Source organism: Larus michahellis, chromosome 1 (assembly GCF_964199755.1).
Source record: "Larus michahellis chromosome 1, bLarMic1.1, whole genome shotgun sequence".
Classification (NCBI taxonomy): domain Eukaryota; kingdom Metazoa; phylum Chordata; class Aves; order Charadriiformes; family Laridae; genus Larus; species Larus michahellis.
The window spans coordinates 136,968,078-136,995,058 of NC_133896.1; the positions used below are offsets into that span (position 1 = coordinate 136,968,078).

A 26,981-nucleotide genomic window follows, 5' to 3' on the forward strand; every position below is an offset into this window, starting at 1 on the left:
TTGAGGAGAAAAGAAGAGATTATGTTTCCCTGTTTCTCCCCTGCCACCACAGGGCCGGCCCAGCTTGAGTGCCCATCCGCAGGCCTATGGATGGGGGAATTGCCTCGGGTGGGATCCGCCAGCCGGACAAGGAGGACGCGCTTGTGTCTTTCTCCAGGCACAAAACCTGGGAAATCTAGGAAAAAATAGCAGGACCTCGCAGAAAGCCGGGAGGGCGCGTCGTTTGGCTTCCCGAGACAGACCGATTAAACCGTGCCCGGGCACCAGGGCTGTCTCGCCTGAGGGAAGGCAGACCCCCGGCGCAAGGTGCCGGGACGCCGGGCCAGGCCTCCCCTGTCAGCGGGCCCCCGCCGCCCTCAGCCCAGGCCCGGCCCTCCCCGTCTCGCCGGCCGAGGTGCGGCTTTCCCGGGGCTCAGGCGGCGGGGATGCGATGGGGCGAGGCTCTACCGGCGGAGCTTCGCCCCTCCGCCCTCATCGCCGCGGGGCGGGGCGTCGGCAGCACCTGGCGAGGAGCCGCCGCCGAGCGGCACCAGGCTGTCGTCGGCCGCCGTGCCCGGGCGCGCTCCCGCTCCTCCCCGGGGCACCTGACACCGCGGGGCGGGCAGTGCGCCTGTGCGGCGGCCGCTGGGCGCCGCGGAGCGGAGACCCGGCGGCGGCAGCAGCAGGAGGCGGCGGCGGCCACCGGCCGAGGAAGATGGCGGAGCCGGGGGCTGCGCGCAGCTACCCGCGGGCCACAGGTAAGGAATGAGTCTGCGGCCCCGCAAGGTGCCCGAGGACGGCGGCTCGCCCCCCTCCTTCGGCTGCCCCCGGCGCCGTCCCGTCCTCTTCCCGCCTCGGGCCGGGGCTGTTGGAGCCCCAGGGGGCGGCGGGCGAGGGTCGCTCCCTAGCTGCCCTGCAGGTGCCGGCCGGCGCGGCGCTGAGCCGGGTGGAAGGGACGGCGGGAGGGTCCGTCCGCCATCTCGAACCGGGCCAGGGGCCGCCGTTGGGGCTCGGAGAGGGGGCGGCCCCGGCGAGGGATGAGGCAGGTTATCCTCGGCGGGAGCGGGAGCCGGGGGGAGCCGGCGGTTGGCGGCTGCCGGGGGGGAGGCAGAGCGGGTCTCGCCCGGGGAGCTCGGCGAGACCCTACCCCGCCGGCCGGTGCCGCCTTTGTGGTGCGGGAGGTGTTTGCCATGAGGTGGCTTTTGTGCGGCGAGTCGGGCTCGCCCGGCAGCCGCCTGTGGCCGCCACGATTTCCCCGACCGCCGGCGGTGCCGCCGGGGAGGGCGGCAGCTGGGTTGTGCCCCGAAGCCGAGAGCGGGGAGGGAGGGAGCGATTTATAAACCTCATTTCCAGCGGTGCCCGGGCCTGCCCGTGTGGGTTGGCCAACCCGGGCAGCAAACTGGTTGAGCTGGTATCGAGCCTGAACGCCCCACTCCGAGCCCTTCTATAGGCACGGCTCCGGTTAAGGTGCCTCCTCGTTGCTGGGTGAAGGTAACTTAATTTCCGAGGGTGGGTGTGAGGTGTGGTGGAGGCTGCGGCGGTGTTTGGAGTTGCGTGTGGCGTGGGATGAAGCCTGCCAGTACCAGGAGATGTTGGGGCCAAGGCTGGTGGTCGGGACCTTCGCTCTTGGCCTCGTGTAGGTGTCGGGGTGGGTCTGGCTGCTCTTCCTTCACATGACCTCTCCCCGGCTCGGCGTGTGAGATGCGTGGTGATTAAGGAGTTAGGCAGCTGCTTATTATACTTTTACCTTAATTATCTGATACGGGGCCTTGGCTTTGTGGATGGCAAACCATCTGAACCTGGGGCGTAAGAGGGCATAATTTCTCTCTTGTCCTAAGCCACTGTAGTTGCTAAAAGCAGCTTTACAATTGCTGTGGGAGATAAGCAAGTGGTATTATCCCAAATTTATGGGGCGGGAAGATGAATCCAAGTCTTTGACCTCTCTGAGGTAAGGCTGTGTGGAGAGCCAAGGAGGGAGCCGGGAAAGCCTGTGTTTGCCATTCCTCACCCTCCTCCAGTGCTCAGCAGTTTCAGCTCCCATGGTAGGCAGTTGCAGTTGAGCAGTCAAGCACTTCTAGCTCTTCGGTCTCCATTTTTTCACTTTTCACATGGAATAGAGGGGAGAAAAACAGTTTGCTCAGAATTTTTATTTGTGACTTTTTTTTTCCCCCTCCCTCTCTAAAGCGTAAAGAAGTCTGCCCACTCATTCTCTTCCCAGACTACTTTTCTTCTTGTGTTTTCCTGCTCTGTACTTTCTAACTTCAGAGGCAAATGTTGCAAAAAAGATTCACTTAGTACGTGTAGACCAGGAGTTCACCCTGTATGAGATTGGGAATCCATAGAGAAGGTAGCACCTAGTAATTAAAGATGGTATCAAATGGGTTATGTGTTGTAGAGCACGGGCCGGCACAGACAGATGTATTCACTTGTGGTCAAGCATCGACATTTGAACACTAATGCTCAAATGCAGCAGTATAGAGTGGTCTCAGCCAGTTCTGTTATTTGATTTGGCTGATAGAAGATAATATGCAATGTGGTGTAAAAGACTGTCTATATGTTTGTAATGTGTTTTACAGACAGCAGTATTGTTGGGATTTGGATCTGTTGCAGCAGAGAATGAGACTCTTTTTTTTTTCTGGGACCCAAGTTACCAATTTTGTAGCACTTACAACAGCTACTAATGCAAGTCAGGGATGTGGAACTGATACTCTCTTAATTCATGTGTTTGTATGTACCTCTCGGTCCTGGAGTCCTCATTTTGTTCGTTGGGATGGGAAGAATCTTTACCTCTGTGTCCCAAAGTAAAATGCTCCTTGCCACTGTGTTGCCCGTAGAAAGGGTGCCGCCCCAGCGACGGGTGGTGGCTGCTGCTACCGCCCCCTTTCCCAAACTTTGTAGTTCTCTGGCAGCATCTGAGTTTTTATCTCTAGGGTCCTCCAGTGTTGAGGGTATTGCGAGGGTGGCAATGAAAGTGAGGCGACAGATTGAGCATGTCCATCACTTCAGACTGTCTGCCCAGATCAAGCTGTAGCAAACAAGCCTGCAGTAAGGGGAGATATTTGCATCTCTTTACTACTAGGGAAGAGACTGATGTTCAGTGGTGTATAATTTGCAAAAAAAAGCAAAATTCTGTGGCACAAGCAAATAATATTTGCAGAGCTCAGGTGTTTCCCTTCACCAAAAATCAAAGGCATGCAGCAAACAATAGAGATGCTACAGCCTGAGAAGGCATTGTAGGAATCTTTTTGTCAGGGAGAGCACTAGGTGACCAAAATGTAGGTGTTATTGCTGCTGCCATCTGTAGTAATGGTAATGACTAAATAGCATTTGAAGGACAAGCTGCTCAGTATTGAATCTCTTGCTCAGTGGAATTTGCTTAACGCGTGTTCTGAGAGATTAAAATACTGAATACTTCGGTATAAAAAAGTTGGTCAGCACTAAAAGGATTTAAGAAAAAATTACGTGTTGTGCCAACTCAGACTGTACATCATAGAAACAGTTTGTGTGACAGGAATTTGTGTGTGTATTTCTTTAACTATACTGTGTGGGTTTTTCTTCTGGATAGAAGTTCTTTTCCAACTGATTTCTTATCAGCCAAAATGATTTAAAGAAAGTGTACTTTATACTCCTTTTTTTTGGTAGTATATTATTTTCTCTCATATATGGACATTCAAGGTTGTTTATCCCCAAGGTTAATTCTTGTGCTGCTTTTCATGTGATGTTACCATTTGCAAGTATTTGGTTTAGTTAGAGCAGTTTAATCTCCTACATATCTCAAGGTTATTGTTTTATTATTTAAAATATTGTAACACTGATAGACTTTGCCTCTGTTCTTTCAAAAAAATTAAAAAAAAAAAAGTCAGATCCCTTCCCAACTCAGTTGCATTAAATTGTAGTGAAAGAAAATATCTTACCTTTGAATTCCAAGACTGCAGAAATAAAAGGAAGGTATATAATTTGAATTGTACATGTTAGGAAAATTAAGCTTCTGAAAACTTTAGTGGTTGTAAGACATTGTTGTATAGTGTCACGTATCTCTCCTTTGGTGGCCAGCATATCCATAGCAGTGGAAAGGCTTCAGGGATGCTTTTTTTAATATTAGGTAATTATTTCTAGGCATGCTAATTGAAGGAGCGTGTACATATTTAATGTAAATGAAACTATATATCCTGCATGTTGATATTATACGGAGATTTATGTAGTAAGGCTTTTTTTGTCTCATGAATAAATAAAATACAATTATAACTTTCTTAGTTATTGGTCTTTTAATGTGCGTGGAGCAAAACCGACAGGGGAAATGCTTTTAAATTCTTATTCATATCTGTCATTCACTTACAAATGTATTTTAAGGCTACAGAAAAGTAAGAGCAAGGCTTTTAATTCTGTTTAATTCTGGACTGTTCAGGTGATTAAAAAAAAAATAATCTTATTTCCTTCTTGTGTGTGTCACGTCTGCCAGAAGGTCCCAGTGCCAGTATTGTTGAGTAGCTTGTTTGTCTTTTCTCTGTTACGCTTATCTTGACCACTCCTCATGAAATCTGGTTTTTGCACCAGCTCTCTGACAGGGCATTAGAATTATCAGCCCTTCATTTACAATTGGCTCAAGCTGTTGAGCAGAACCTAGAAGCAGTTATTCTCAGTTTAAGTTTCATATCCACTGATGTGTTGTTTTGTTTTTTAAAGTACTGTTTCTATAGAATTTTTATAAATATCTGGACTGTACGAGTTGGGGGGGAAATACAGCTGATCAGGAAACTAATGCAAATTATGGGAATGCTAACTGCATTGAGTAACAACCAGCTCAAGTTGTGTCCTCCCTGTTTCCATCTTCCTCTCTTAATTGGCTCTCACAGCTGTTCTAAGCATGGTAACTTCAGGTTTTGTGAGGTCTGTGTATCTTATAGGTCCTGCTGGATTTGGTTACCTTTCAGATGATGTGCGCGTGTGTGACAGGTTATACTCAGCTCTCAGTGTACTGTGGCACAATGATTTGGGTCAGTAAGTATGTTAACTTTGGGTGTGGAACACAAGTGTATTTAAGTTTGCTGTGAATCTCTCCTACTGGCTGAGAGGGAAAATCTGGATAATACGCTTAAATAATGGAAGGAGTAGTAATGCTGTAACTCAGCCAAGGTAATTTAAGTAATCAAAAGCAAAGTTCTTTCAGTACTGCAACAGATTTTTTTTTTTAAATGTGCATGGTTTATGACATTTAGATAATTTCTGAGTTACTGTGCTGTAATTGACTTGTGTTTGGTATCTCCATCACAACTTGATATATTACCTATGTATTTTCTATGGTTGGAATTAGTGCATTTAAGAACATGGTATTATTAGTTTTCCCAATATACTTGTGTTCAAGCAGCCCATCCAGTGAATTACTGCTACTTAAGTAATTTAGTGGTCTGCCTATCAAATTGACAAAAAAAAGTGACTTGAAATCTTGGCTAATCACAGAGGTATTTTACAGCATAGTAGTACCCTGGACTGACTTTAGATAGGCTATTTAGAAATACCTTTCACTGTGTTTTATCTCCACAATGATGAATGATGATGATATGTGGGGGTGTAAAGAGAAGAGGTAAGTGGGACAGTGGAAATCTGGCTAACCATTAAAATGTGAAAAAAAATTAAGATCATTGTTATGTTGTTTAAAATACTGTAACAAATCTGTCAGACTTGGTGTCTGTCACTCAAATAACACTTTTTTTCTTTTCTTCTCTTCATTTGTATCGTGAAGCTGTCAAGATCATAAAAACCCTAGCACCCAGCACTCTCTGCAGGTCTGAATGTTGTAAGGATCTTAGTAAAGTGCTTCTTGTTATAGTTAAATAGGAATCAGAATGTTTCATATAGAATTACTTCTGCTTTTGAATTGTCTTTTGTGTTCTGTGTATGTACATAACGCATGTAGATTTCAGGCTTTCTGCACATGTAATGAATTAATATATTAACATGCCTGTTGATCACATCTTAGTTTTCTTCTTCATTTTATTCCTGTAACTCTTAAAGTGTAGCTACTGCGGATAATCCATTTTCCATAACTATTTAATATCCGTCTCCTCTGCGATATGAAGTCTTGTGATGTATGTCCTTGTTTTCATTTACTGTATTATTTGCATATATCATTGTTGTTTACTGAATGTCAGATCAAACTGTGTGGAAATGTTTTGCCCTAAATTCTGGGACGTCAGTTTCTCTTTCACACTGGAGGTTTTTGCTACTGCTTTCATGTGTCTGTATCTGTTTTCCTTTGATCAAGAGGAAGCTGATCATTCTTGTGGTATTAAGGTGCTGCAAACAAATGTCTACTTTGCCGAGATTTCTGTGATCTTTGCATAAACTTCAGTCAAGTAGCAGGTAGGCTCCTCTATGCTTTTTAGCCGCTTTTCAGTGAGAATGCCCAAAGCAGTGATGACTAGAAGTATTCCTGATGATGTGCAGGGTTTGCACAGTTGCGTTGTGGTAGCTGTTTGCTTAGAAGTCACTTTGCTTTAAACTGTTTGTTTCTCAGCATGCCAAAGTTTGTTCTTTTACTGTGATTTCATGTTATTTTCCTTGGCGTAAATAAAGGTGCCAGTAGCAAACTTCTCTTATTAATGTTTCACTTTTGTTAAATTAATTCCTTTACAACATAGAAACTGCATTTTTTTGTGTTCTAGTGTTATGCATATGTGCTTTTATTGATTGGGATAATTTGAAAAACATAGTGTTGAGCTGAATTTCTTGTAGTGATTTAACGGAGGAGATTGTTTCATCACATAATATTTAGCTTATTTTGAACTTTCTTTTTTTGATTGCAAGAGTGAATAATGTATGGTGCAGTCTTGGGCATTCAGATCCTTTTTCTGGTGTGCAAAAAATCTGGAAACTTTCTGTACTTTGAGTACAGAAGTAAACTAAATTGCTCAAGCTTTTCAAGTCAAGCCTTTCATTAATAATTACATCTGTTGTTTTTTAGAGTCATTCTTGTGTGCTTGCATTTGCCTTCCAAGAGGTCCAGTCCACTTAATATGTATTAACTTGGTTTGATATAATGGATATTTTAGTCTGGGGTGCCTTTTGAGTTAGTCCTTCGTGCCAGAGCCAGCTGCCTGTTGGCCACACATGCATGTTAGTGCATGTACTTGCACAATAAGAGGAACTGATTTTATGCCCTGTAACCTTAACGCCATCATGGATCCAACATTAATCAACCATTTGGAAGAGAGTGTGTGAGGTTTCATAAATCTACTTTCCTTTGTTTGTTGAATAATTGTTCTTAGATATTCTTTTTTCCTTTTGATTTTAATAAATAAAACGAGGCTCTAGAACTTATCACTTCTACCTGAGGTTTTGATAGGATGGAAAAGGATGTGTTGGATAAAAATACTCCATACCGTGTATCAGTTTGTGGATGCCACTGTAAAAGCATCTCAAAAAATCTTCAAGAAAATAGTAATAACACTAGTATATCTGATTGGTTTGTCTGTTTTAATGCCAGATACCGGAGGACGTATTGTGGTTTTGTTTCAGTTGGATCTGGAAGCATGCCTTGCTTGGTTCAATGCATATGAATTATCAAATTACTTGTCTTACGCCAGGCAGAAGCTAGAAGAGCTCTTCTTTATTTCAGCAAAACATTCATGCAAATATTTCTAGTTTGCAATTAATTTTGTTTGCAGGTGTGGTGGAATACTGAAATTCTTAATGTGGCTTTCATCAAAAAAGAAAGATACAATTTTTCCTAAGGCAGTGCGACATGCCTGGGTTTGTTAACTCCAGCAGGAGTGCTGAAGGGGTCTTTCCCTGCCTGGTCAGGAAGAGCACCACTGCTTTTTTACCTAAGCAGTAAATCAGTGGTAGTTTGAAGAATACACCAGTCTGAATAAACTAGCCTTGATTATTTAGTTAGAATAAACTTCAAATACGTAATTACGCTGTAAGTAAAATAAACCTCACTTTGAAAAAAACACAACCTCCAGTCATATGAAACAAAAATATTTTCTCGTGCTGCTAAGGTGGCTGTGTGGAAAATTGCAGAAGAAAAGCCCTTCCTTTTGTCCCAGAAGGGAAAATAAGACAATACTGCAGTGTTTATCCACACATTGTTACTGTGATTTTACATATTTTAAGTAAGGGTTTCTAATTTCCCTTCCCTCAGGAGGGGGATCTGGTTCAGCTGGACAGACAGACTTGCTGCGGTGAGGTGAGGGGAGGAGATGCTCGTGATGGGACAGCCTGATACAGCGTGCTTGTCACCAGCTGAAGAGAAACTTTTGCCCTTGGCATTGTGTCTGCTTTGGGAAGCGCTTTCCTTCTCCCATCACTGGTGACTAATGTGCTCTCATCAGTCTTTTTCGTTCCTTCATTTCTGTTGAATGTGGCATTCACGTGTGTGTATACAGACCCAATCTGTGTCAGGGGAAGGAGACCTCAAGAAGAGGACTGGAAACATGCTGTTGGGGCTCTTAAAATGCTAATAAAAAGTAAGCCAATTATGGCTTCCAAAATAAATGATGGATGGGCTGGTTCTCCTTTCCCTGTCCTAAAGGGAAGAGGGAGGAGCGCTTTACTTTTATCCTTAGTTTCTTGACTTTTGGTACTGTGCTTCAGCCACAGGGCATCTTTTCCCCATTCACTTAATGGTCTATTAATAGATGTAAGTATTTCCATTCTGTTTCCTGGGTTTAGTTGTGCTAAGTGCTGTGGTTATAAGTAAACATGGCAATTTTCAACAGTCATAGGAAGTGGTTTAATGGTACAATTAAATAAATGGGTGACCTTCCTTTGGCATAAATGGGGTTTTGATGAGGTTCTGGACAAGAATGCTGGATTGCAGGGTTGTGGTCCAGGATGTGTCTCATGGCTCTTTGAGGCTGGGTTATGGCACTGAATGAAAAACTTTGAGTGATGCATGGGGGAGAGATTGTTTAGAGAAAATATTCTGCAGAAAGGTTGAATTTTTGTGGCATTATCAAGCTACAGAACTGAAAGAAAATCTGCAACAGAAATAACTGCACAGGTTATTTGAGGCATTTACACATAATGGGAAGAGTTTGTTTTTCATAATGCTTCTTATAATCTAGGGGCTGTTTTGCATATTTCCCCCTCGCAGTATGTTTTCCCTCTGAGGTTTTGTAATCTTTGTTCTTATGTCATAGTCATTACCTGTATCCAGTCTGCCTTTAAGTCTCGTACTGCCAAAGTCTGTCTTAAAAAGAATAGGTAGGCTGTCTTTGAATCTTAATATATTTAATCTGTGATGAAGTTGCCCAAACAATGTGTGAATGGAACTGAAAGTCATGTTACACAGTACAAGCGCATCCACTTTCAAATCCAATTTTTGTCATGGCTGGTCTGTAACGCTGAAGAAAAACTGAAGACCGTAAAGGAAGTCTTCATGCAACCAAGGTTCCTTGTGATGCTTGCTCCCTAAAGCATAGTGACAGGCATACAGGCCATGTAGCAATTCAAAAGGTGTTTAAAATAGCACAGTAATGTTGCTGGAAGTCCACTGAATTCTCTTTTGATGTAAAACCCTGCAATACATAGATCTTCTGTTGCCTACTTGCTGATAATGGTGCACCTGTGCTATTGATAAACTGACATCCTACTAGGTTAACTCTTGAATTTTTATAAGGAGGCTTTTTATTTTTTTCTCTAATGGCGTTTTCTTCCTTCTCCATTCTCGTCTACTCGCCCCTGCCAACGAGGTCATAAGGGTGGCTGCTTTAGTCAAAGCAACAGTATTTCCTTCACTGCTCTCTCATCCCTGGTGGCTAGAAGAAGACATTGAGGGTAGGGTGTAAGATCACAGCAAGCACACAGCATGTGTCCTAGCGTCCCACAAATTACAGTTCCAGGAGCTAGAGATGTATCCAGTAGACTTGGATACATCTTCCATCGTATACATATATATTCCCATACTCAGGCCTGTTCCTTGCTCCAGCTTCATAATTGCACTCAATGCAGTAATTCATTCTTGTGCTCCAGCAGAGCTCACCCCACTCCATCCAGCCTCGGGAGCTGAGGGACAGAAAAGCATGAGGCTAAGGAGGAGGCTGGGCCCATCAGATGGGCTCTGGCAGGAATCGACCTCTCACCCGCCCACCTGCCTCCTGCAGTGGGAGCCCAGAGGGCTAAAGTAGGTCTTAAATGTTTCTTTTGGCAGCTGGAGGGGAGGCAAGGAGACTGGGAAGAGGAAAAAGGTGGAAAGGAAAAGAAAATGCATTCCATGCTATTTAACCTCTGCTTCAGGCATTACTGTTCAGAAATGGAGAATCATCATATCAAAGAGCTCTTTGAAAATCAAAGGTAACAAAAAAACCAAATAGACTGAGGAATGTTTTCCTAGTCTTCACAGCAGCTATTGCTTAACACGTGTTGCAGTATGATATACTTCCTTAAGTTATAGACTCAGAGAAGTAGAGGGGCAGAAGTCTGCAAGATGATTTTCTAATGGCTATTTTGCACTGAAATGAATCCAGCTATCTCCTGATGATGCACACATGGCAGGGGGGTTGGAATAAGATGATCTTTAAGGTCCCTTCCAACCAAAACTATTCTATGATTCTATCTTGAGAAATTCTGGTCAAAACTCCTATGGTATAAGGTAGTGCTTGGAAGATATAATTTTTGTGTTCTGACCTTCAGTCCCAATGACTGAGAACTGCTGGACCTGATTCTGAGAAGGAGCATTTCAGGCTGATAATATTGTACAGCCCTTTATAAAATTGGGTAGCTGAAAAGTCACAAGAAACAAAAGTATTAAAGGAATATGGAATAATTGTTCAGCAGCTAAAATTTAGCTTTAACTCCAACTAGATTTGAATGCATTAATCCCCCCCTTTTTTGTTTCCAGCTATATGATCTAGTCCATTACTTCATGCCTTGCCAGAATAAATACAATTTATCCTTCTTAAGCGTCACTCCATAAAAAGGTGATTTCAGCATTGTCTGGCGGATATTAAGTACTCTTTTTAGGGAACAGTGAAATAAATAAATAAATATACATACTTATTTGTAGGCAGAACCTGAGTGCCAACGATTGAGTATACAGTTTGGGGTCTTTTGGAATTGAGTTTGAGCTAGATTACACAAACTTGTAATGGGTGATGATGTCAGGTTTGTAGAGGGAATACCTCCTTCAGCATGCATCAGCTAGCACTGCTTTGACAAGGTGGTGCAGGATTTGTCTCCTGGTTCTGGATTTACCCAAGCACATTATAGTGAGTCTTCAAATGTCTTGTCAAGCACAAGAATCTCTTCAACTTCTAGTGGTAGCTGACTTTCTCCTTTTGGTTCAGAAATGTTCAGTGCCTCAGTAAAAAAGTACTCAAAGCAAAGACAAAATGTTTGTTTCTTACAGTTAGATGGTTCTCTTGTCTGTGGACAGAAACAATACCAAAATGTTTGCTTGCTTGTTTGGGAGAACTTCATTTAAAGTCCATTTGTGTTCTCATGTAAGAAGTTTGGATGCTGAATTTTCTACTGATAATTTTTTGTTGGTAGCATCAGTCCTTCTCGGTGAGGTAGAGAAGGTGGGTATAGTTGGCTGTTTGTGATGCTATTACCTGTAATTTTCTTAGTCCCTTTGCCTGCTACCCCATTGCCAGCTACTCCTCTTGCTGCTGTCAGTTCAGGTGTAGAGGAAGGCCATCTTTCTTGTGCATACCTAGAGCTGCTCTTCCTTTTTCCAAGCTTTCCTCTTACATGCATAGGAGGGGATGCGACTTTTGCTGCGACTCTGACTCCTCCTGTTCCCTTCCAAAATATTTACTGGCTTCTGTTACTTAAGCCAATTCAACCTACTCATCCCTCTCCTCTTTTCACTTACTGTGGGTAGGCAGGTTTTTCAGGCCCTGGCTCTTATCTTTTGATTTGTATCTGCGTGTGAAACAAAATTCTGGAAGAGTGCAGGATTCCTGTACGTGTGCCAACTTTCAGCCTGGGTGTGTGGTGATATGGCGTTCTGCGTTCAGCAGAACTACTTGCTGTTGCCACTATCAAACAAAGCCTTTTCTTGTACAGGTGTGTCCTGAACTTTGATCTGACCATAGTTAGCCTATGTCTAATCAGTCCTGGCAAGGAGCTCCATAGTCAGTTGCCTTCTGCTAAGAATGCTAGATCTGATGAATGTATTTTTCCAATGGGGCAAGCTTTGTGGACACATAACCTCTTTTTATTAGACCAACCAGTTACAGTCCAAACAAGCAAGCTTTCTTGCCCATCGATCTGGGGAAGGAGTAACTGCATCCTGGTTCATGACATGTGGAAGTGGAGAGGAGAAAAGAACAGGGGAAGTGGATGCAGGGACTTCAAGGCTCTCAGCAGCAAGTTCCTGTTCTTACAGAGGCATGAGATGTTGTCACCAAGCTTTTTTTATTGTGACACAGAACCTGAGATCTTTTACTTTGTTATAAGTGCTGCAGTATGGCAGCCACCGCTCAGGGTATTTTTATTCAGCTCGGTGCAGGTTCTAGATAAGCGCTATTCAAGAGGGAAGGAATAAGAGTTGAGATGTCTAATTTACTTTGAAAAGTATTCCTGTATAGTTCCTGGATTTGCGGGGTGAATGTTGCTGTTACATTTCAAGAAGTATTGCCCAGATGAAGGTAAGACGAATCTCTTGGGATATAGAACGAAGCGTGGAATAAGCAACTGCTGCTGTACTAGTATTAACCATTGATGGGGTTTGTTTTTTTGTGCATATGGCCAAAACTACTGCAGTTCTTGTTCACTTTCCCCTAATGTAGCAACCCTGATTAGTAGGTTTATTAACTAAAGTTATAATGGTGGAATTCCAGATTAGCAAAGGAAAGTAAAACTGGTGTAAAAAAAAGAAATTAAAAAAACCCAACATATTTTTGACATATCTTTCTTGTATGTTTTGGTCCAGGATGCATTCTTCTGTGACTTTTAAAAGTAATCAAACCAAGAGAGAATCACTGATATTTAGCATCATTGTACGCAGTTTTCGGATTTCTTCTTGTAAATGCTGCAGATAGCGTATTTTTGAATGCACTGTCTTGCAGAAATTGCTAAATACTTATCAATTGCTAAATCCACAAAGTACGCTTAAGTAGGCAAGGCTCTTGTTTTATGTACAGCAGTTGATTTGTTACCTAAAGTTTTTACCTGTTTGCATTGTGTAGTGAATGAAGAGATAAATGACACTACTGGTTAGCTTCCGTGGAAAATGTGATACAGTCTCCACTGTCCTTGCTTTGAGAGTTTCCTTTGTCAAGGAAGAATATCAGATGCAAGCTTGCTGGCTTTCTGGAAGAAGTAAAAATGTCAACTGTAGCGCTGTTAGCAAGTGTTAGATTTTTCATTCTGAATGTGGCGGGATTTATGGCACCAGACTGCGGGCACATCTGGAGCTAAACTGCAGCAGGCAAGCATGTTGCTGTGGCTCTTTTTGCATGGACTCTGGTGGTATAGGCTTCTACAATTTCTTTAGTAGAAAGGTATTTAGGTGTCAAATGTATTGTATCACTAAAGCAGTAGCAGTTTTTCCTTTGCTGTTTTTCTGTAACATTTTTATGGAGGATTTTAGGGTTAGGAGATAGTGGAAGAGATCCTGCTGCCACCTACAGCACCACCAAATATCAGATCTATTCCTAGCACGTACATGCTGTCATTCAGTGTTTCAGGATCTAAGTTACTAAGATACGGATATGCAGTAGTTACCTGAAAAAAATACCTTTTCTCTTACTTAGCTGAGCTGTGCTTCTTATCGGGAGACATAACTGGAACACACTGTCATAGCCTTACATGCCCCAGGGCACACTTTTTCTGCACATTTGCATGGAAGGGAATACATGAGGCCATCTACAATTGCTTAGTTTCAGATTTAAGAGCTTTCAAAATCATTCTAACGCTGTTCTTGATATTTAGCCTTGTTTTATTCCTTTTGACAAAAAGTTCAGGACAGTGTTAAATAAAGGGGGGGGGTAATTAAGGTTGTGTGAAATATTCTTAAAAGTTTTTTTGCCTTTGAAAATAGCATATCCTTTCATCTCCTACAGACTGTCTGCTAAGTATAGAGAAGTAGCAGCTCTCTTAACACTTTCCTTGTAGCATGGTTGGCAGAACAGCAAATTGCAGACAGGAGTGAAGTTTTTTGTGTTGAGCACAGATACGTGTAGGAGATGGAAAGTTAATCCAAGGGGATACAGTAAGCTATTGAGAAAGGTGGATATCTCCCTTTACTACTTTCATGTCTCGTCTTTTACAATATAGCTGGCTGCAAGGTATGTCGTAGTTTGATTTGACTGACAGAGTGACAGTAGCAGACAAATGTGTGTGGAGAGGGGAGGTTTGCAAAAGCATTTTAAACTGTCCTCATGCATGTGTGTGGAGGCAGGGGGTGTAGACTACAGAGAGGTATACATTGGCAGGGATAGTGCACAGTCCACTTTATTTTAGGAAGAGGTGGGTATGAAACTACATTAACTTTTTTTTGGAGAAGCTCTAGAAGGAATGTAAAACTGAAGGTGGTTGCCTCCCTCGGGGTCCTGATTGCTTAGGGAAGGTGATAAGGGAGGAAACTTTAACAACAAAGGCACATCTTGGGCACCTCCATTCAGGGAGGTGAGGTGTCTATAGTTCCAAGCTGGGATACTGAGCATCTACGTGTGTTGCAGATGGGCCTTATGTTGGGGAGACGGTATACACAGCTGTGAGGCAGCATGGGGTTAACTTCAACTTGTTGCAGTTGTGGAAAGCTTTCTGTTTCAAAAAACTTCTCCCTATTTCAAATATTTAATGCAAAATATTAGTGTTCTTTTTATGCCTGTGCTAACAGTACCGTATTGGGAGTCTTAAATGATGACCAATGCAAACCACTCTTGAGGTAGCATGCACAGCATTGACAGCTTTGATGTTAGTAGTAAGGAAGAAATCCATTCACTTTTCTTTTTTCTGTAGGGGCTTTTAGGATCTTCTGAAAAAAGACACACTAAATCTCTGCTTCAGATATACATGGACAAGGTCTGGCAAATTGTTCAGTGATTTTTTTCTGTGCGACTGCCTGTTCTCTGAAGAACGGTATCAGGCAAAATAGTAGGAAGCTGACACTGACGTTTTGTGGGGGAATTAGATAAATGAGAACGCTTGTTTACACATAGCATGTTCTTTTGTGTAGCTAATGCTACCAAGACATGACTGTAGTTATGCATGTTACCAGTAATGAACAATTGCTATTGTCTTCCTTAAAAAATAATCAATGCATCATGAGAAGGCTTTTCTCCTAGCTTGAGTAGTCTACTGTAAAAGAATGATTATTAATTGAAGTCACTAACTTGTGACATTTGCTCTGATGTTTCCCTTTCCATTTAGCTTACGTAGTGAGGTTTGAGTTTTGCAAGAAGATATATTTGCTAATCAGTGACCATGACTTCATCCCCTAGAAGGATATAGAGCTTTTTGAATAGCTTGAATTTCAAAAACAAAAAAATGGGGGCAGAAGGGATAGAAGATACTGGAAATGCAGGTGGGTGTGGTGTTTTGTTTTTAGAGACATTGACTTAAAAGCGAGAGTGTAGCTCATCATTTTAGTGTCAAAGCTCTCAAAAAATTATGGAGGAATAAAGAAGCAGTGAATCTGGTAGCATTTTGTAGTGTGTTATCTAGCATGCTTCTTGCAACAGGATTAAGAATATATATGTGTGTGTAATCAATTTTTTAAGATACTGTGATACCATGGCTGAAGCATGGAACCATAACCTGAATTTCTCAAATTTTAGTCTTACCACTGTGCCATTTCTGCATCGGTCCTCTCTCCTTTCATCAACTGTTGCAAAAACAACTTTTGCTGTTCATGTTAACGTTTTTATAATGCTTTTAAAAGGCTGATACAATATGTTGAGGAAGACAGGTATAACTTGTTCATTTGGAGAGATTAATACAATTTTTTCTTGCCTCAGAAGTTTGTCTCCTCTGTGGTCACAAGGATTTAATTTTTTTTATGAATAGCTATAGCTTGCATGGGGAAAATATTGAGGAAGCTATTTTCGAGCAATACCTCTTAATTTTCTTACGTCAAGTGTAAAATGAAGGCCACAGAGGAGATGGTGAGAAGAAGGGATTCTTGTTCCCTGTTTTTAACATCAGTGAGTGATGAAAGACCTGGTGTAAAATCCACACTCAACTACAGTTTTTGCAAGTTCTTTTGTTTTTAATATATCTTGCCTCCTACTGTTTAGTTTAAGGTGAAAACGGTATGCAGGTGTCTACATAAAGAAAATCATCCTAGAAGCACCTGGGCATGGACATACTTAACTGTGATGAGTGGTGCAGATTGTGGGAATTCTCTTCCTCTGATGAAATTGCTTTTGTTTTATCCAGCTGTTTCTGCTGTTCCTAATAAGTTACTCATCAAAAGGCATCACTGATAATATTTCTTCTACAGAAGGGGTTTTTGCATTTCAGACACTTGGCTAAAATTGAGCAAAACCATGCTTAATAAAGAATGACATACATTAATTAAAGAATAAACAGAGTCCGTACATATGCTTATTCTGGGAAGAAACATCATTATATTAGAGAGCAACTCAACTCATTGATTTTCCTCATGGTCCTGTTACGTATTTATTTATAAATGTGGAAACATAAGAGGTTTGCGTACTGATTTTTATCTTTAGTCAGATCTCTGCTTTTATGTAAGAACTTTTTAAAAGGAGCATCCTGCTCCAGTTAGATGATCCTGGGAAAAATCAATGTATGAGATTGTATACTGAACATCTACTAGATGTGTTGACTTAAAAATCTTTCATCCTGCATGTAAACAGAAATAAAAACGCAGTTCAGTAAGGTTATTTCTTTATTCTTACTGTTAGTTGTTTTTCATCCTCTGGTAACAGATTCAGTTTTTGCAGGTTCTGTGCATGCATGTGTATGTATGTATATGTGTGTGTATATATATATGTAAAATAATTCTTCAGAAGTGTTCTGTATTTACTTAGACTTTTCATAGAATTCTTTTACACCGAGTCACGGAAGAAAATAGCATGCATCCCTTTGGTTCAGTGGGATTTATTGTCGTGATGGGGGAAAAAGGATAATGGGATTAAGATTAAATAAAGGTCGAGCATTTTATGTTAGCATTACTGCACTGCTGTTTTTTCCTAGTGACCTTTTTCAAGCATCGCTCTTGCTGTGCTTTCATTAAACTGTGAAAACTCTGAGCTCTCCTCTGGTTTATTTCTTATCTCTGAGGTTAACAGAGCACGAGTGCCGTCTATTTCATGCTGCTCTGAGCATTCAGTTTGAGCAAGTGCTGAACCTGAAAGTATATATTGGAAAGCTGGTACTATTACTGTGTTAATTTGTTGAAAATAGCTCTTTTCTTGGAAACAGTACCTGCTAATGAGCACTTACACAGGTTTGTCACAGGTCGAGATTTTGTGTTACATCAAAAACTAGGTTCTCTTCATCTATTTTAGGCATTCTGCATCTTAAATGTTTTGGTTTTGATGAAGTAGGTTTTGAGGCTATACTTCATCTCTCTAGCAGTCCTGGGAGGTAATTATAAAATTAAATGCCTAATATTTTGGCTCCTTTGCTAAAATGCTTTAGCTGGTGTTTCTTCCGTTCTTCTCAAAGCCTTGCTATTCTCTCCTTTCGTTCCCTGGAGGCCTGTTCCTGTGACAGTGAAGGAGATCTGTCTTCGTTCAGGAACCCAAAGGCTGATGATGCAGGATATAGTCATATATAATGGAACTGAGAAATAGGATCTTTAGATAGTGTAATATGTTAGAAACCCTGGTTTTAGTGCGTTCTTCTAGAAGGCTTTGATCCTTAGCTGGAAATTCATCATTAAATGTCCCTTCTATGTTCTGCTGCCCAATGTAATTCCTTTGTCATCAACAAAAATGTAGAGTTCTGAGATAATTTTTTTTCCCCCAAATGTTTAAATAAAATCTGCGTGCATTGCTATTACACCTGCAGTGTCATTTTTCAGCTGTTAGTAAGTAGGCAAATGAGGACAGGTGGTATTTTGAAAATACCTGTAGAAAATGCTCCCATTTCCATCCCTGTATGCGGCCTAATGCCTCCCTGTCAGGGTAGTGCACAAATTGCATTACTGCGCACAATTAGGTGCTCTGCAGGAATTCGTCTGACATCTGTCTGCGCTGGTTGTCTTGGGCTCCCTTTAAGTAGAGTGGAATAGTTGCTGCTAAATTCCTTCCTCAGGAGGAGGTGACGGGTCCTAGAAGTACACCCACTCTCTAGAAGGTGAGAGAGGGGAAGCTGAGACCTGCTAGCTCACAGGTGGGTGTCTGTGTACTTGGACAACTGAAGTTACTGTAAGTCTCGCCCTCCCTGGTCCATTGGAGATGCTGTAGCTGTCCGAATGGACTGCCTGGTATCTGAGAAAACAATATGTGAGCCGCCATCGGCTCCACTTTAATCCTCCCTGCTCAGGCTTTCAGGCATGCTGGAGAGGCGCAGAAGGGTTCGTCACCCCTCCTGTACACTGGGTGGAACCTGCTGCTGGTGTGCCCCTGGGCAGGAAGCCAGGTGCTGTTTACAAGTCGGGTTTATCATGCGTGTTGCAAAGGTTAAGTGCCAGTCTGTTCTGACGTTCTCGTCCGCAGGAGTGTGTTGCTACTGGCTAGCAATCATGGAGCCTTTGCTCAGTCATGGCCTTTCTCAGAAGCCTTTCACTAACTCGCAAAGTTGAAGCCAATGAGCTGTGTCCAGTGGCAGCAGTTTGCATGGAGCTGTTGTCTGCCTTGCTGCGCTGATGGCTTTCCCCGGTGTGTGACTTGAGATGCCCCATCTGGGCAAGGAGAGCCACTCATGATCTGCGTGACTTGTGCCATGGGCAGCATGCAGGCAGAAGCGGGTTGGTTTGGCACCACTGAGTTGATTGCTGGCAATCGCTTCATTCAAACCCCTTATGGCTTCATTAAAATCGCTTCTTTACTTAAGAAGGCAGGCAAATTTGATAAACACTCTTAATTGACGTGTGCTGAAAAAATTTACAGCACACAGTCACTTTTCCAGCTTTGAAATAGAAGCTTGTTTTAATCATAAACACCATTACTGCGCCATGTATACTGTACGTCACTATAACCTTTGACCATTGTGGTTGCAACACGTGCTACTTAAGCAAATAGTGTTTGTGGTGTGTTAGCTTTTGGCAATATAGTAATTGGAACTGTGGAATGGACATTATCATGAGAATTGCCCGTCCCTGGTTTAGAAAGGTCCGTGTAAGGTAGAAGGATTCTCACAAAGCCTGTCATTCAGTAAAGCATTTGAGCACAGGTTTGAAGAAAAAAAAAAAAAAAAAAATTCTAAAAATCGAAAAGCTTCAGGCTTTTGTTTTGATTATACAACTTGTTGATCCACGTAAGGTATTTTTATTGCTAAATTGCAGGTAGTCATGAGAAGAGTTTGGAGAAAAGAAGAATATGTTGCTTGGTTAGTAGATGATATGTCTGTTTATGAAGACTAAAACTTAACCTGTTGTATTAATTGTACTTATTAGATTTGGATATTTGGTGCATGTTTCCTTTGCTTATTATGTATTTACTGGTGAATGTAAGCTTATTTTCCAGTTATAACTAGAGGGTCAAATACTTAACGGCCTGTAGAGCCCCCTGCTTTGAAGATGAAGATGTAACTGGAATAAGTAGAGAGCGGATTTCTCCTTTTGAAAAAGCAGCAAATGGAAGGGGCACACTGGGTAGAGTCCCAGGCTGGAAGGAGCAATGGGTGAAGGCTTTCAGGTACTTTTTTTTTTTTTTTTTTTAAACCAGACCCCTTTGGTGCTGCTCAGGAAGCTCTCTGCCTGTAAGCATTCTCCAGCTATTCAGGCCCTGTTTTCTGTCTGGAGTAACCATTCTCTCCTCTTGTAAGACAGAGATTACAGCTTCGGGAAGCCTTTGCATAAGCACAGTAGTGCAGACAGTAGTTTAGATCTCATTGCGTTCCTTCTTCTGCATCCTACTTTCATTAGGAGCTATAGGGTTTCCCTTGCTGACACTCCAAAACTCTGCTTGGATAAATGAAACCACTTTTTTTTTTCTTTTTTCTTTTTCTGCAGCATTTGACAATATAGGTGGTATTTAATCTTTGACCAGTTTTCTTGCCAGGGCTGCCTTATGTCATCTTTAATGCCTTATAACTACAATCACTGTGGGGCAGCCACTACGTTTTATTTCATGCCTCTGATGAACAGTGCAATCCTGAGCCCAATATTAGAGACTTTGTGTGGGTTTTTTCTACAGTAGAAAAAAACATGCCTTCCCCCCCCCTTTTCTTTGTGGGGAGAAAACAAATTATCAAAATAGCACTTTCTTTGAACCTTTGAAACGTGGCTAAACAGCAGAATAGAGGAGGATATTGGAAATAAAAGGATAAAGGGGAAATATATACAAATGAGACCATGGAAGAGAGCATAATCTCTGGAAAGTTAAAAATTAAATAGTAACATTACAAGACAAATATTTTTGAGGAGCAAACTGGTAAAGCCATAAAAAGAACAGTGAACACCCCATTCCCACCCCATCACACAGGCCCTGCCAGACTTTGTGGCAGGTTGCGAAACAGTCCACGTGTGAAAGCAACAGTCAAGAAACATAAGGCTGTATCATTGAAGCTTGATTGTTTGCATCAGTATTCTGCGTGGCATTTAAAGGCGTGTTTCTTATCCAAGTCTTTCTTACAATGGCATATAGTTTAATCTATTGCTTAAATTATATTTGATGCCAGAGGAAATTAGCCTCAATACAAAGGCTTAAAAGATCTAGAGAAATGGAAGAGCGACAAATCAAAGTTTTCAGGCATAAAGCTGAATAGAAAAAATATGATATACTGTGAAGAGCCTATGTGCTTTTTGTAAGGAAATGGATCTTGTAAACCAGTTGGACTCACAAGAGGTCAACAAATATTGTGGGATGGATGATCCAGAAGGAGTGTGCTTGGATTTTGTAAGAGGTATTTGTAGGAACCTTCATCAAAGATCCTGAACATCTTGAAAGCTCTTTACTGTCTGTTGAATTCATAAATGATGTGGAAAAATGTGTGAATACCAAGATGGGGGTTTCTGTTGATAGGGTGTTAAGAATAATCATGTAAAGAGTAGTCACTTACTAAAGTTTATTAGAAAAATTAGTACTGAGTGACTGAGCAGTAAACGGCAGATAAAATTCAGCATCCATCGGTACAAATGTATGTGGGAAGTAATGTCTGTGGGAGGCAAATATAAACAATGAGATGTTTTGAATTATCTAGTAACATTGGAAAAGGCAGTCTTGGAGGAGGGCCAGTTTGTGGAGGATGGACCTGTATGGTGTATAGAACATGGGGGTGACAGCCCTTCCCCATCGAAGGTCCCTAAGCTGCTTGTCAGGGTGGGCTCCACCAGGACCCTTTACATGTGCTTCATCCCGGTGTCTTCACAGAGTTACTGCTGTTGCCTGTAGATGTGAACAGTCTTTTGTCCTGAGTGGTATTAATGATTGTTCAGAGGCTGGTTATCTGTGCAATATGTACAAGTGAGCAAAACCTCTTTTAAAGTCAGTATTTAAGGGTTCGTGATAGCGTTTCTCTCTAAAAATAAATTACGTGCAATATTTAGGAAATTATTCTATTGGTTGTGTTAGAATTATTGATGATAATTTCAAATAATTTTAAAAAACCTTCAACTCAATCCAGAATTTGGCATATGTGAAAAGATTAACTGTTTATAAATGCCTTTAGCCGTTATTTGCACTGTGAAGTCCCAAATCTGTTTGAAACGTAACTTTCTGCAAAATATATGCAGCAAGGAAAACTTTGTCAAGCCTACTGTCTCTTGTAAAATCTACAGGTCTACTGTGTATTCTTGTGCTTTTCTCTTAGTACAGATTAATCATTCCATTTCATAAATATGTAACCATAGTGTAGACTTGCAGAGATTTTAAATTCTCTGATAAAACTAGGAGTAATTCTGAGAATAAAAATGTAAGTATATAGAGGCTGTTTTCTTTTTTTCCTTATTCAGTATTTTCCATTTTAATCAGGCGTAAATGTAATCCTCCATACGAAAAATCATTTATTTCTTACTGGTTTATGTTCAAAGGGACTTCTTAAGTTGTCCTTTAAAATCTTAGAGTGGCTTAATAAAGATAAGAATGTAAATGACTGGCTTTTTTCCAGAAGCTAGGAAATTCTTTGATTTTGAAGATGATGATGTTGTTCTTTTTAACAGTCTATCTCAAAACATCTACAGTAATGCTGTTTCTAGAACATGCGTTTTCTGATGCTCTCGAGCAGAGAAGCATGGAATTATCAGTTATCCTTGTTGTATGTAGTTGTGTAGTGGTATGATCACAACAAAACTCTGCTCCCAAAGGCAAGTCAGAGTTCTTGGCACCTGTTTTTGCTTTAGGAGGCTATTTATTCTTATTGTGTTGGCTTTATAAATAAAATAAGGCAAATGGTGTCTCTGATGGGATTCAAATATCATGGTTTTTACTGTGGATGGGCCAGTTCTTAGCGAGTTCCAAGGTAAGTGGTGTTAGCATATTAAAGACTAAACACCACCAAATATTTTCATTTTTCATTCCTGATTTCTGCCCCCCCCCCCCCCCATTTCCTGCATGTAATTTGGATACGTGGCCTAATATGCTCTTTCTACCTCTGTCTCTAAGCTTATAAGTTATCTTCAGGAATGCAGTCACTTGTCTGTCATCTTCTTCAAAATATCCACACCTTTATCTTCTCTCTGTGCCACTGTAGTATGTCCTAGTTGTCCAGAACTGGTCTCTACAAAGGAGAGGCCACACCTTGAATACTGTGATTGGTTTTGGACCCCTCACTACAAGAAAGACACTGAGATTCTGAAGAGCCTCCAAAGAAAAGCAACGAAGCTGGTGAAGGGTCTAGAGCACAAGTCCTGTGTGGAGTGGCTGAGGGAGCTGGGCTTGTTTAGCCTGGAGAAAAGGAGGCTGAGGGGAGACCTTATCGCTCTCCACAACTACCTGAAAGGAGGGTGTAGCAAGGTGGGGATCTGTCTCTTCACCCAAGTAACAGGCGATAGGACAAGAGGAAATGGCCTCAAGTTGTGCCAGGGGAGGTTTAGATTGGGTTTTAGGAAAGTTTTCTTTGCTGAAAGGGTTATCAAACATTGGAGCAGGCTGCCCAGGGAAGTGGTGAGTCACCATTGCTGGAGGTATTTAAAAGATGTGTAGACGTGGCACTTAGGGACATGGTTTAGCGGTGGAGTTGGAAGTGTCAGGTTTATGGTGGGACCTGATGATCTTAAAGGTCTTTCCAACCTAAATGATTCTATGATTCTATTATATGAAAGTAATCCATGCATGTAATTTCCATGCTTGACTCTATTGGGCTCAAGTTCAAATCAAGAGCATGCTGTGCTGCAAATCTGTTTGCTCTCTTTAAATTTTGAGCTGTGTTTGAAGTAATTTCTTAGTAAAATCTCATTCTTGCGTGTCTATTAGATGGACATCTTGTTTTTGCATCAAACATCTCTGTGATGTATGGAAGTTAGCATCTAATTCTTCTGTCATATAGGTGAGATTGGAAAACATAGTCTAAAATGCTGACATCCTGGATTACATTTTTGCTTGTTTTGTGAATCCTGTTCAGGAAAGACAAGGTGAAAGGGGGATCCCTTCCCTGCTTTGGCACATCCTGGACAATAGCATTTTGCACCCTCCTTGTGGTATATCCCGTTTGTCTCACTACGCAGCCCTGAGAAAGCCTTCTGCCTAGCCCTGGTTTCTTGAGCTTGGCTTTTATGCCTGTTTTGACTAACCTTAGTCTAGAGCTGCTCAGTCTGCTCTGTACAGCTTATTCCATGATGCTGTAGACTATTTCATCAGCTTTTCTTTTTGTATCTACCAAAGAATTGCTGTTAACAACACACTTAAAAGTACAGCAATATCAAAGAGCTGATGTTTTGACCCTTACGAAGGGGCACAGCGCTCTGAACCCCTCTGGGGCTCTGGGATGTGCACATTAAGGGAATTTTCACTGTATTACTCTAAAAGATTGACTGGCTTTTGTAAAGTGTTCTGAACTAGGGCTTGAGCAATTGCAGAGAATAAAACCTAGAATTTTAAGAGCATGTAGTTAAACCTTCATAATGCCTTAACTTTGTCTTCCCCCATACACTGTTTGCTTCTGTTTTTCTTTTTAAAAGCTTTTTTTGCCTCTGGAGACTATCAAAATGATGCTTTTTCTTTTCTAGGTTCCGTATGCCAAAATATTTAGCTTGGTCTGGTTTTTTGTGTGCAGATGACAGAAGATGCTGCTGTATGATTTATTATCATGCTCCTCAGTGTTCTCAAACATCACTAGCATTATCTTTACAAGTAAGATAAACATGTAAAATAAAACGGATCTCAGTTGCCCTGAATAAAAGACCGTCCTCCTTGCCTTGTAGAGCTGTCTGAGCCCTTCATTTTGTTTTACCCTATGATGTTCTTAAGCAAGGGTATACATTTAGATTGGTAAAGTTGAAATACCACAACAGATTTTATTAGTTTGAAAGAAGCTAGTTGTGATGCTCAGGCATAGTATTGTATTTACAATAAATTCAAGCATTAAACAAAATGCCAAGTCATGCCTTTCAGGTTGTGTGGCTTAGGTGTGAAATTCCCTAATTTAAGCAGGTCAACACCCATCTCTTAATTTTAAAGAGCTGTGCTGTCGCCTCCCTCCCACGTGTCAGACGCAGCTGCCTGCTTCAGCTATGATCTGCCAAACCCCAATATTAGATTTGCTCGTCATGGTATGGGAGAGGCGATGGCGCAGGAGTGCTGTGGGGCTGGGTGTGCGGCTCGGGGTGTCCTGCCTTCAAAGCATTCCTTCTCATTCCTTCCACTCCCACTGCATGGGGTGGCCCTCCGGCTCCTCTCTGCCTTGCCAAGCCAGCGTACAGTTGCCTCTGCGGGGTAGGCAGAGAAGGCAAGTGATCCGCTGTGTCTGTGTGCAAATGTAAAATAGAGATCCCTAAATAGGATCTGCTGCTCCTAGGTTTGAGCTGTTTTGGTTATGCGTACTCTGGACTTCCCGGATTGTGTATACCTATGCACACATACAATTTAGTAATTATTTTCCCAAGGCCAAATATTTCTACTTCAAGCTATTTTAGTACAGTAAGTAGGACGAGAATTTTCTTGATAAACTTTAAAAAGTCCTTCGGAAAAAAACCTAGTATTTTCAAATACCATGCTTGAGTGTGTGACAGACTTGCTGGGTGAGTAATCTGCATCAGTTATCTATAGAACACTCATCACCTCGGTATTGAAATACTGAATCATAGGGGTTTTAGATTCATGGACTTTGTCCGTAGGGACTATGATGTCTCATTCTGTTCTTTACTTCTGGGGTGCCAGATCAGTCTTGCAGTATACATGTGTATTGCTGATACACTATATTAAATAGGTAAATTCTTCTAAATACATTTCACAGGGCCATTAATGGATTTCTGCATTTGCACGGAGCCTTCCTGACAGTGCTATGGGGAATGTAGCTGTACATACCATTGCAGGATCCAGGCATATAGCTATGCCATAGATAGGACCCCCCCCACCACTCCCAGAAGAAACTCTGATAGGGTCTACAATGTAATGATTAGTTAAGTCTTTTTTGATATAGAAGTCTAAAAGCACTGCTGTGATACTTCAGGTTGCAACTACGTATAAAATCCCATAATTATGTCTTGGTATGGTAATGTCTTAATTTCTTTTAAATAAATTGGCTCCCCAGGAAAAGCTGTTACACTGAGAAGGAGCTTCATTTGTCATTTACAAATAAATGAATTTCATAACAGCTTGAATGCCTTATGTCAAGCTGCCTATTTCTGATTTAATGAATAATGGAAGAAGGGAGGACACTTCATGGTGGTTTTGTTGTTGTTTTTTTTTAAATTGCATAATTTGATCAACGTTGAAATAGATTTTAATAATTATGAAGTCTGAGGCAAGCTCCTGTTGCCCAAATCAGTATCCCACACCTTGAAAAACAAACAGGTGTGATCCACACTTCCTCAAGCCTGTTGACTGAAGTATATATAGAAAATAATGAAGTTCCCTTCCATCTGCAAAAAAAAAAAAAAAATGGGTATTTTTGTACGGAAATTAGATTCTGAGCACCAGAAGGCAGTTATCAAAAATACCATCTTGCTCAGCTGCTATAAGCTGGCCCAGTTCCTCACCCCCAGCTTGGATCCTCAGGAAACGAAAGCAATACAGTTACTTCTTGCACTACTATGGTTCTAACTCAATATATAGCTATGCTGATTATCACTACTTAAATGTGCATGGTTTTGATTGCTTTATCGCCATTGGAAAATAATGCCCCAAGTATGTTGAAAAGTTATTTTTGTTGCTGAATTCAGAGCTGTTGTAGTGTAGAAGCAGTAGCATCCAAGTGATCTCCTCTGCTATAATTACATGTAACAGATGAGAGCCTAGTACTACTCGCTGCAAAAAGGAATTTGTTCAGAAACTGGCTACTTAGCGCTATGAAAACATTCCTTAGCAAAGAGGCCATTTTCTTTTTAAAGGACTGTGTACAGGCTCACTCCAAATTAACTACATTAAGGTAATTGCAATGTTTACCAAGTAAAAATAGCGTATGTTTTGCATACAGATGCTCCGGGGCATCCTTTTGTGTGGAAAAGATGGCTGCAGGACTAGTGACTGTGTAGACTCTTTTGTTGTGGTATAGTTTGTTGTTGGTGTTTTTTTTTTCCCCTCGGTTTTGGTTTGGTCTTATTTATAGAGGGGGAGCAGAAGTGCAAAGTTGACCTGTGTTCCTTCCTATCGCTTTCAGTGCGAGGTGGTGCGATGCTGTGAAGCTTTTAATTGGGTTGTAACTTGGGACTCTGCTACGTGTGTGTTAACTCCTTTTGCTCGCTGAACCGGTAATAAGCTTCCTAAATTGTTCTGCTCACTCAATTCTCAGAGCTGACGAGAAGAGCCTGCAGCGCCCGCAGCCTGCCTGCCAGGACCCCGGGCCATTCCTCTCTCCTGCTCCCATTTATCAGAGGG

At 41.6% G+C, this 26,981-nt stretch overlaps 1 protein-coding gene across 6 annotated transcripts in view; it reads left to right on the forward strand.

Moving 5' to 3' along the window:
* The first annotated feature begins 439 nt into the window (after window positions 1-439).
* Window positions 440-26,981, forward strand: part of MAP7D2 (MAP7 domain containing 2) — an 88,714-nt gene continuing 62,172 nt past the window's right edge. For 3 of the 6 annotated variants that reach the window (XM_074605217.1, XM_074605208.1, XM_074605237.1), the window contains exon 1: window positions 578-737. In XM_074605217.1, coding sequence (XP_074461318.1) covers window positions 695-737 — 43 coding nt within the window. In that variant the 5' untranslated portion in view covers window positions 578-694. Of the gene's footprint in view, window positions 738-26,981 lie in introns of all 6 variants that reach the window. The other 3 variants (XM_074605254.1, XM_074605228.1, XM_074605246.1) reach the window with 3 other exon arrangements.